Raw genomic sequence first — 12,029 nt, 5'->3', positions numbered from 1 at the left:
ATCCTATGAGTCGGGTGTGTGTCTTGACCTCCGCGGAAGCCCTGAGACTGAATTACCGTACCTCTCGGGTTCGATGGAGCCCACTGTTCTAAGCTCTTTTGATTTTCTACTTTTTATTCGTTTCGGCATCTTAAGGGGAATTTAATTGGCGTCCAGTGAAGTTTTAGGGAACGACAATCAGCGTTATTGTTAATTTTTTTTCCAGACTGTCGCACACACAAAACACACACGCATATATATATATATATATATATATATATATATATATATATATATATATATATATATATATATATATATATATATATATGTATGTATAGGGGGGCGCCAAACTGAAAGATCGCCCCGGGCGCCGGGAGGGGTCGCTACGCCTCTGCCGGGGGGGGGGGGGGGCGGACACTGGTCAAAATATGTGTTTTCTATATAAATTCCATTTCGTTCGGGGGGCGGTAGAAATGCCTGGAAGAAACTCTGTCAGTGTAGTTGTCACTTTAGCCAGTGTGGTTGTTATTTTAGTCGTCAGAGGTTGCCTGTTTAGTCAGTGTGGTTGTCACTTTAGTCAGTCTGGTTGTCACTTTAGTCAGTCTGGTTGTCACTTTAGTCAGTCTGGTTGTCACTTTAGTCAGTCTGGCTGTCACGTTAGTCTGAAGGGTTGTGTAGTTACTTACCCTGCCTTTAAACACCAGCTGTACGTGTTTCACAGGGCGTCGTGTGGCCAGCGATGGCGGTGCTGTGGGCCAGGTGGGCGCCGCCCCTGGAGCGAGGAATGCTGTGTAGCATCTGCTATGCTGGTAACATGTTCTATACATAAAGGCGAATTAATTATCTGTTGACGTAATAGACATACAATATTTGTTTAAATAATAGACATATAATGTATGTTGACATTCAGGTCACGTTAAGAGCTGAATAGTGTAATTGATTCAACTCCTAATGTGCCATATTTACATCTGAAGGTTCTCAAGTTGGAAACGTGATAACATTCCCCGTAGCCGCGTTGTTATGTGAATACGGTGGTGGATGGCCCTCCGTGTTTTATGCTTTAGGTAGGCGTATGTGTGGTCATCTCAGTGTTTGAGGCGTTAAGTGTATGTGGTCTTTTTCTGTATGTTACATGTGTTAAAACGTTTATGTGTTCATATTCTTAGATTTTATCGTTTAGTATAAGTGTATGTGATCATCACAGTGTTAGATAATGTTAAGTGTGTGTGGTCATCATAGTGGTAGATAATGTTAAGCGTATGTGGTCATTCTCTTAATGTTGGATGTGTTAATTATAAGAGGTCGTCATCTCATTGTTGTGTCAAAACTGGTATGTGTTCATATTTTCTCAGAGCTGAATGGTAAATAAGTGTGTGTGTATTTGAGCACCTTCTAACTAGTCGTCAATGTTTTATTATTAGCAGCATTATGTGTTGACAAGTCCTCCATATTTAGACTCATAGGATGGGATATTATAAACAACAGTGTCCGGATAATGGGCACTAATTGACAGCAACTGTAACAACCGTCCACCTTACAACAATATCCATAGCAAGCATATTAAATCATATATCACACAATCATCAGAATATAGTTGCCCACCCCCCCCCCTCGCTTTTCTCCATCATCTACACCGCTGCAGCATTCACCCCATTGACGCCGGAAATTTCCGGTTACTTCTTCAGGGTCAGCAGGGGTTGTCTGGTTCATCTTCTGGACATTCATGGTCTACGACTCGCCGGAACTCCACCCCAGGACGTCACGGGCTGAGCGGACTTACATCAGCACCAGCCTCGATGGCAGTGTGTCGGCGGACGTCAAGGTAGGTTTGTTGTGTCTGTAGACGTAAAGGTAGGTTTGTTGTATCTGTAGACGTCAAGGTAGGTTTGTTGTGTCTGTAGTCAAGGTAGGTTTGTTGTGTCTGTAGACGTCAAGGTAGGTTTGTTGTGTCTGTAGACGTCAAGGTAGGTTTGTTGTGTCTGTAGACGTCAAGGTAGGTTTGTTGTGTCTGTAGACGTCAAGGTATGTTTGTTGTGTCTGTAGACGTCAAGGTAGGTTTGTTGTTTCTTAAGGCGTGAATGTAGGTTTGTTGTGTCTGTAGACGTCAAGGTAGGTTGTGTCTGTTGACGTCAAGGTAGGTTTGTTGTGTCTGTAGATGTGAAGGTAGGTTTGTTGTGTCTGTAGACGTCAAGGTAGGTTTGTTGTGTCTGTAGACGTCAAGGAAGGTTTGTTGTGTCTGTAGACGTCAAGGTAGGTTTGTTGTGTCTGTAGACGTCAAGGAAGGTTTGTTGTGTCTGTAGACGTCAAGGAAGGTTTGTTGTGTCTGTAGACGTACAGGTAGGTTGTGTCTGTTGACGTCAAGGTAGGTTTGTTGTGTCTGTAGACGTCAAGGTAGGTTTGTTGTGTCTGTAGACGTCAAGGTAGGTTTGTTGTGTCTGTAGATGTGAAGGTAGGTTTGTTGTGTCTAAAGACATTAAGGTAGGTTTGTTGTGTCTGTAGACGTCAAGGTAGGTTTGTTGTGTCTGTAGACGTACAGGTAGATTGTGTCTGTAGACGTCAAGGTAGGTTTGTTGTGTCTGTAGACGTCAAGGTAGGTTTGTTGTGTCTGTAGACGTCAAGGTAGGTTTTTTGTGTCTGTAGACGTACAGGTAGGTTGTGTCTGTAGACGTCAAGGTAGGTTTGTTGTGTCTGCAGACGTCAAAGTAGGTTTGTTGTGTCTGTAGACGTCAAGGTAGGTTTGTTGTGTCTGTAGACGTCAAGGTAGGTTTGTTGTGTCTGTAGACGTACAGGTAGGTTGTGTATGTAGACGTCAAGGTAGGTTTGTTGTGTCTGTAGACGTACAGGTAGGTTGTGTCTGTAGACGTCAAGGTAGGTTTGTTGTGTCTGCAGACGTCAAGGTAGGTTTGTTGTGTCTGTAGACGTCAAGGTAGGTTTGTTGTGTCTGTAGACGTCAAGGTAGGTTTTTTGTTTCTGTAGACGTCAAGGTAGGTTTGTTGTTTCTGTAGACGTCAAGGTTTGTTGTGTCTGTAGACGTCAAGGTAGGTTTGTTGTTTCTTAAGGCGTGAAGGTAGGTTTGTTGTGTCTGTAGGTTTGTTGTGTCTGTTGACGTCAAGGTAGGTTTGTTGTGTCTGTAGACGTCAAGGTAGGTTGTGTCTGTTGACGTCAAGGTAGGTTTGTTGTGTCTGTAGATGTGAAGGTAGGTTTGTTGTGTCTGTAGACGTCAAGGTAGGTTTGTTGTGTCTGTAGACGTACAGGTAGGTTGTGTCTGTAGACGTCAAGGTAGGTTTGTTGTGTCTGCAGACGTCAAGGAAGGTTTGTTGTGTCTGTAGACGTCAAGGTAGGTTTGTTGTGTCTGTAGACGTCAAGGTAGGTTTGTTGTGTCTGTAGACGTCAAGGTAGGTTTGTTGTGTCTGTAGACGTCAAGGTAGGTTTGTTGTGTCTGTAGACGTCAAGGTAGGTTTGTTGTGTCTGTAGACGTGAAGGTAGGTTTGTTGTGTCTGTTGACGTCAAGGTAGGTTTGTTGTGTCTGTAGACGTCAAGGTAGGTTTGTTGTGTCTGTAGATGCGAAGGTAGGTTTGTTGTGTCTGTAGACGTCAAGGTAGGTTTGTTGTGTCTGTAGACGTCAAGGTAGGTTGTGTCTGTAGACGTCAAGGTAGGTTGTGTCTGTAGACGTTAAGGTAGGTTTGTTGTGTCTGTAGACGTCAAGGTAGGTTTGTTGTGTCTGTAGACGCCAAGGTAGGTTTGTTGTGTCTGTAGACGTCAAGGTAGGTTTGTTGTGTCTGTAGACGTCAGGTAGGTTTGTTGTGTCTGTAGACGTCAAGGTAGGTTTGTTGTGTCTGTAGACGTGAAGGTAGGTTTGTTGTGTCTATAGACGTGAAGGTAGGTTTGTTGTGTCTGTAGACGTCAAGGTTGGTTTGTTGTATCTGTAGACGGCAAGGTAGGTTTGTTGTGTCTGTAGACGTCAAGGTAGGTTTGTTGTGTCTGTAGACGTCAAGGTAGGTTTGTTGTGTCTGTAGACGTCAAGATAGGTTTGTTGTGTCTGTAGACGTCAAGGTAGGTTTGTTGTGTCTGTAGACGTCAAGGTAGGTTTGTCTGCAGGTAAGGTTTACCTTATCTGCAGCCGTTTAATTAAGTAGATTTAAAAAAAATAATTCTTGTAAAAAATTATAAAATTTATAAATTTATCCCATTGACACATTTTTAAGTCGTAGAATTAATTTACACTTGACTTAATATTTCATGAAATAATTTTTTAAAATGCCTTTAAAATTATACTTTTTTTTTTAAATATTTTTTTTTTTTTAGATTTTATAGATAATATGTATTTGAAATGCTTTTCTTCAAAAGTCTTGAATTGAAGTTTAATTTTTTACACTCCTTTTAAACTTAAGTTGTATTTTCAAATTGTTCTAATATTTGACCCCGTTGACTCCCCCCACCAGGACAACCGCCCCACCCCCTGGCTGGAGATCGCCAAGTCCATGAAGGTTTGGGCTATCATCGTCAGCCACACCTGCTCCAACTGGGGAACCTACACCTTCCTCACTAACATACCAACCTACTTAAAGGAGGTTTTGTATTTCCCAATACAGTCGGTACGTGTACATGTTTTAAAGATTTTTCGATGATCTCTTAGGAAGTGACGTCATACGTGGCACTACAGAGGCAGAGGGTGATACCTGAATTTCCCAGAGAAATTTTATTTCACAGTTAGCGACTACTAAGCATTTCCCAGATAACTTTCCTAAACTGTTAGTGACTGGTGGAGACGTGACTAGTGTAACACGGTGTCAGATGACGTCATGATCCAATCCCTGTTTCTAACAGATGTGAAATGTTGTAACAGTCAAATAAAAATGTATTTGACCAACTGTCCTGTATTTGACCAACTGTCCAGTATTTGACCAACTGTCCAGTATTTGACCAACTGTTCAGAATTCGACCAACTGTCCAGAATTTGACCAACTGTCCAGTATTAGACCAACTGTCCAGCATTTGACCAACAGTCCAGTATTTGACCAACTGTCGAGTATTTGACCACCTACCAATATTTGACTAACTGTCCAGTATTTGACCAACTGTCCAATATTTGACCAACTGTCCAGTATTTGACCACCTGTCAAGTATTTTACCAACTATCCAGCATTCGACCAACTGTCCAGTATTTGACCAACTGTTCTGTATTTTACCAACTGTCCAGTATTTGACCAACTGGCCAGTATTTGACCAACTGTCCAGTATTTGACAAAGTCAAGTGTTTGACCAACTGTCCTGTATTTGACCAACTGGCCAGTATTTGACCAACTGTCCAATATTTAATAAACTGGCCAGTATTTGACAACCTGTCAAGTATTTGACCAATGTCCAGTATTTGACCACCTGTCCAATATTTGACCACCTACCAATATTTGACCAACTGTCCTGTATTTGACCAACTGGCCAGTATTTGACCAACTGTCCAATATTTAATAAACTTGCCAGTATTTGACAACCTGTCAAGTATTTGACCAATGTCCAGTATTTGACCACCTGTCCAATATTTGACTAACTGTCCAGTATTTGACCAACTGTCCAATATTTAATAAACTTGCCAGTATTTGACAACCTGTCAAGTATTTGACCAATGTCCAGTATTTGACAACCTGTCAAGTATTTGACCAATGTCCAGTATTTGACCAACTGTTCAATATTTGACCTCCTGTCCAGTATTTGACCATCTGTCCATTATTTGACCTACTGTTCAGTATTTGACCTCCTGTCCAGTATTTGACCAACTGTCCAGTATTTGACCAACTGTCCAGTATTTGACCAACTGTTCAGAATTCGACCAACTGTCCAGAATTTGACCAACTGTCCAGTATTTGACCATCTGTCCAGTATTTGACCACCTATCCAGTAATCGACCAACTGTCCAGTATTTAACCAACTGTTCACAGAACGGGGCTTTGTCTGCCCTTCCCTACGTCGGATTTTTTATCGTCATCAACATCAGCGGTGTTGTGTTTGACGTCATCATGCGGAAACAAATTGTCTCGAGAACTCTGGGCAGAAAAATTGGAAACACTCTCGGTAAGACACCAGTTTAGTGGTGTTATGTGTCATGATCACGTGGTACTTAGTGTACTGGTGTCATGTAGACTAGCATTGTACACTTATAATGGTGGCATTATCGTGTAGACTAATAAAGTAGATCTTAGATAGTGTCAATTATCATCAGTGTTTCTTCCAGCCTTTTTCTCCTTGGGGGGGGCACTAGAAATTTTCGGGGGGGGGGGGGGGGCGGTAGACTTTCTTCGGGGGGGGGGGGGGTAGCGGACACTGTTAAAAGTATTTATTTTCTATATAAATTATATACATTTCATTTCGTTCGGGGGGGGGGGCGGTAGAAATTTTTCGGGGGGGGGGGGGGGGGGGGTTATTCCCCCCCCCCTGAAGAGATGCCTGGAAGAAACTCTGATTATCATTGCATAATTTATATGGGTCTTGCGTAATACATTTTTATCAGCTAACTAATTAACCTGAGGTGGCCATTTAATTACAGTCAGACTGACTCCGTCATTTCAATGTTTTTTTTTCATTACGAACTTAATGAAAGTAATACCTAATCGAATTTTTCGGGATGACATATGAGCTCACGCAAGGGATCTTGTCTAGAAAAAATGTAAATTGAAATTCTCAAATAATATATTATTGTCTGGGTTTGTTTCAAATTTCAAGTTGGTTAAAAATGTATTTCTTACTTATATAATATTCAAACACGTAAATAACTACATAACATAAACTATTATAGATATACAATCACAGAACTTCAGTGGGATATGAACGCATACAAACATACATAAACACATAGAGAATGACAAAATCATTTACACATTGACGTAGTTCAATGCTGACATAAACCCCCTCATACAAAGGGGTCTAATGTGTCCATCTCTCTCCCTGGGTCTAATGTGTCCATCTCCCCCCCCCCCCCCCAGGGTCTAATGTGCCCATCTCTCCCCCAGGGTCTAATGTGCCCATCTCTCCCCCAGGGGTCTAATGTGTCCATCTCTCTCCCAGGGGTCTAATGTGTCCATCTCTCCCCCAGGGGTCTAATGTGTCCATCTCTCCCCCAGGGTCTAATGTGTCCATCTCTCCCCCAGGGGTCTAATGTGTCCATCTCTCCCCCAGGGTCTAATGTGTCCATCTCTCTCCCAGGGTCTAATGTGTCCATCTCTCCCCCAGGGGTCTAATGTGTCTATCTCTCCCCCAGGGGTCTAATGTGTCCATCTCTCCCCCAGGGGTCTAATGTGTCCATCTCTCCCCCAGGGGTCTAATGTGTCCATCTCTCCCCCAGGGGTCTAATGTGTCCATCTCTCCCCCAGGGGTCTAATGTGTCCATCTCTCCCCCAGGGGTCTAATGTGTCCATCTCTCCCCCAGGGGTCTAATGTGTCCATCTCTCCCCCAGGGGTCTAATGTGTCCATCTCTCCCCCAGGGGTCTAATGTGTCCATCTCTCCCCCAGGGGTCTAATGTGTCCATCTCTCCCCCAGGGGTGTAATGTGTCCATCTCTCCCCCAGGGGTCTAATGTGTCCATCTCTCCCCCAGGGGTCTAATGTGTCCATCTCTCCCCCAGGGGTCCTGCTGCCCGGCCTGTTCGTGCTGGGCGTCGGTTTCCTAGACTGCACCAACTCGGTCTGGGCGGTGACGCTCCTGATCATGGGCGTCTCGATGAGTGGGTTCCAGTATGGCGCCGGGTTCCTGACGAACCCCTCGGACATTGCCCCACCCTATGCTGGCATCATCTTCGGCATCTCCAACACTTTTGCTACACTGCCCGGGTTTATAGCGCCGGCTGTCATAGGCTACATCACCAAAGATGTAAGTGTCATAGGCTACATCACACAAGATGTGTCATAGGCTACATCACAAAACATGTAAGTGTCATAGGCTACATTACACTAGATGTGTCATAGGCTACATCACACGAGATGTGTCATAGGCTACATCACACAAGATGTAAGTGTTATAGGCTACATCACACAAGATGTGTCATAGGCTACATCACCAAAGATGTAAGTGTCATATGCTACATCACACAAGATGTAAGTGTCATAGGCTACATCACACAAGATGTGTCATAGGCTACATCACCAAAGATGTAAGTGTCATATGCTACATCACACAAGATGTGTCATAGGCTACATCACACAAGATGTGTCATAGGCTACACCACCAAAGATGTAAGTGTCATATGCTACATCACACAAGATGTGTCATAGGCTACATCACCAAAGATGTAAGTGTCATAGGCTACATCACACAAGATGTAAGTGTCATAGGCTACATCACACAAGATGTAAGTGTCATAGGCTACATTACACAAGATGTAAGTGTCATAGGCTACACCACACAATTTGTAAGTGTCATAGGCTACATCACAGAGGATGTAGTCCCGTTGTTTGTTGTCGTTTGTTTTTGGTTTATTTTCAATTGTATTTAGGATGTAGATGTTTTGATAAATATTTTATTACGCAAAAAAACAAAGTTTTTGCCTCAATATTCCTAAATACCTCTACAGGTTTAACTTTTTACGAAACATTGAATTTATTTATTTTATATTCCTCTTTGGATTTTGCATTTCCCCTTGAAAAAAATCTTTAGCTTGAAACTTTTCTGGATTACACCTCTACATCCATAATATAAATTTTTAATACTCTTGTTTATATTTCATCTTTTAAAATTTTTCTTGTTTTAAAATATTTTTTTTCAAATCTGCATAATCCGACATTTTAACAAATTTTTGCTCCAGCAAACACAAGCCCAATGGCAAACTGTGTTCATCATTTCCTGCGCGATCTACGCTTTTGGCGCGCTTTTCTTCGCCATCTTTTCTTCTGGTGATGTCCAGCCTTGGGCCAGTCCAAACCTGAATCTGGAGAAGACGGTCGAGAAAGACAGCTCACTAAGTCCAACGGTCGAGAAAGACAGCCAACTAAGGCCAACAGTCGAGAAAGACAGCCGACTTTAGTTTAACAGTCGAGAAAGACAGCCGACTTTAGTTTAACAGCCGAGAAAGAAGGCCGACTTAGCCCAGAAAGACAGCCAACAACAACCTACTTTGAGTTCAACCGTGTGGATAATCTGACAGCTGCTGTCTCCACTGATATTCACGTGACACCAGATATTGACGTGACATCAGATATTGACGTGACACCAGATACTTACGTAACATATTGACGTGATAAAATATATTGACGTGACACCAGATATTGACGTGACACCAGATATCGACGTGACACCAGATACTTACGTAACATATTGACGTGACACCAGATATTGACGTGACACCAGATATCGACATGACATCAGATATTGACACCAGATTTTGACATGACATCATATATTGACGTGACACAAGGTATTGACATGACATCAGATATTGACGTGACACCAGACAGAAGAAATTGATATTCTGACAAACGGACCTGACATTACACTGTACGACATTCAGTTTCACTACAAACTAACCATGCACTACAACTTTGACACCATAAATTGACAATTCACTACGCGTATGACACTACATATTGACCAGACCAGTAATCGACCGGACGCTGACCTAACATCACCTAATGACCTGACACCACCCAATAACCTAACTCCATTAACCGACATCATGTTTTGCTTGTTATTTAAACCAGTGCTACTCTATTTTCTAGTCACAATAAATGAAATATTTTTTTAAACAAGACAGTGTTGGTCGATACAATTTTAACTGTTTAAATATTTCAAGAGGGACCGATTTTATGTCTCGAGGAAGCAATAATAAATTATATTTTTAAGTGCACTTTGAAGCTTATGGAACGGTTCAAATTCATCGTTTATTTTTCAAACTTTCAGATAGTTGAAAACTTTGCATACACGCTCGTTCATTGTACAAAAAAATTAGGCTTTGCGTGTGCAGTTAATAATTTAAACAATCTGTTTTCTCTATAGGGAAATTTGATTTCCATAATTTGAATATTTTTAAAAAATTGTGTACTGGGGATGGGATGTGTTTTGGGGGGGGGGGGGGAGGAGGGGAGGGGGGGGGTCTAGACATAAATCATAAAACATGAGTGATATATAGATATGTTAGACCACATATATTATAAGTTGTAGAAGATGGGTGACATTGTAATATTAATGTATTACAAAAACAACACGATCGGTTACGTGAGGGATTTATTTAACAAATGTCTCATGTTGTTCGTATTGTGAGACTTTGTTTTGACATCCCCCCCACTTCATGTGAAACGTTAACAAGAGCGAACGTACACGAAGGCACCAAATTATTTCCTCAACCAAAAAAACAACAAACTGCACCAGTTTACAGCCTCGGGTAAGGCAACGACGTGGTAAAAATTTCCAATAGGATGCATTTCACTTTTGGTCAAAGGTTATCACGTGACAATTACTTTGCTTTTATTTTTCTTCTTTAAGACTATTCTGCTGCTATTTTGGTTTAAGGCTAGGTAGGATTTGTTTCCTACCGTTGAGCAGTAGCCTTATAACGGAACCGCTTGTATTGTTCATGATAATTCCTAATCATAATTTGAAAAACCAGGTACTATGTGTGATACTAAATGTACGGCCTGTTATATATTAATCCGGTTAGGATAGTAAGAGTTAAGTTCTCTTTTTCAGACCAAACGATCCATAGTGCAGATGAAGTAGAGTTTATGTGTTTCTTGACATTGGCATATGAAGGGATAGTGTGGTCAGCCTAGCATGAGTCAAGCACCCATCGGGACGCCCCGCAGTCACGAGTTCGGATCTCGAGACTCTCGGGCCAACAGTCGAGTTCTGGTTAGGATAAGGACTAGGTTAACGAACCTGACGCCGAGCCAGGATTGCCTGGTACCCTTTCCCGCTACTGTACCAATTAAATTGAACCTAATCTAATCTACATTATCAGTCACGTAGATTTGGTCTCAACAATACGTGACAGTGCTTAGCTGGCACAAACAGAGCAAGATACAGCACACTGAACAGACGTGCCACATTGGCCCCAAAAAAAAAAAAGAAAACTGTAAAAACAAAAATGTTTACACAACGAAACAACTCGGAAAACCACAAAAGCGACCAAGACCCTTGGTACTTTGAAATTATTTCGGTTAAAACTAACAACACGTGACCTTTCAATCTACTTTTTTTTCCCTCAATCGGGAATATTAGTCTTTCAAAAAAGTAATAAAGTTACCGGAGAGATATTACTCAGGGGACGTATCATGACCAGTGGCGGAACTAGAAAAAAAAGGCTCCCCCGCAAAAAAAAAATTTGGGCCCCCCCCCTATATGTATATATATATATATATATATATATATATATATATATATATATATATATATATATATATATATATATATATATATATATATATATATATATATATATATATATATATATATATATATATATATATATATATATATATATATATACATACAATCATACATATATATATATATATATATAAGTAGCCCGCTCCTCTAAATTTTAAATAGTGTATTACCTGAGTATTTTAATCAATTCTATAGCAATGTATAACCACTCTGAGATAACGAGCCAGACAACAAAGTCAACAATAAGTCCGAACTCATTTCGGGCCCGTAATAATCGTGTTTTACAAATGATTGTATTACGCCTTATGGTTACCGAAATCACCAAATAATGTTGGCTGGTCAAAATTATATAAACACGTAATCTTGATTTTGCAATGGTTTCTCGCGTTATGTTTATTTTTATGATTTTTTGTATTTATATTATTAGTTTTGAATACATTCATTTTTATAGCTATAGAATTCTTTAGTATGCCTCATTTAAATAATAAATAAGAGAATAAATGGCTCTTTAATTTACATAGTACAAAACTATTTAAATGAGCTTTATGGGCACTTGTGTTTTAATGAAGGGCAGTAAGTCATGGAAGTAGTGTGAACGTTTGCCTATCTTTCAAAGCAGAGCTCTTGTAGATTTTATATTTTTCTACGCAACAGTGTGTGTTAGTTACTGTAGAACAAT

The 12,029-nt window shown here is 40.8% G+C and overlaps 1 protein-coding gene across 1 annotated transcript; it reads left to right on the top strand.

Annotated features, from left to right (window-relative positions):
• Positions 1–703: 703 nt before the first annotated feature.
• Positions 704–9,678, top strand: LOC131950552 (putative transporter slc-17.2; the record flags this gene model as incomplete). Its single annotated transcript, XM_059312768.1, is given in 7 exon segments — positions 704–791; positions 957–1,046; positions 1,668–1,804; positions 4,425–4,577; positions 5,919–6,051; positions 7,599–7,843; positions 8,775–9,678. Coding segments are annotated over 7 exon segments (1,065 nt in total), but the record flags the coding sequence as incomplete, so codon positions are not given.
• Between the last annotated feature and the right edge of the window lie 2,351 nt (positions 9,679–12,029).

This window comes from Physella acuta, unplaced genomic scaffold (assembly GCF_028476545.2).
Source record: "Physella acuta isolate Inbredline_101_S28 unplaced genomic scaffold, ASM2847654v3 ptg000770l, whole genome shotgun sequence".
Classification (NCBI taxonomy): Eukaryota; Metazoa; Mollusca; class Gastropoda; family Physidae; genus Physella; species Physella acuta.
Note: the sequence above shows the minus strand (reverse complement) of the source record. Positions and strands in the feature narration are given on the sequence as shown.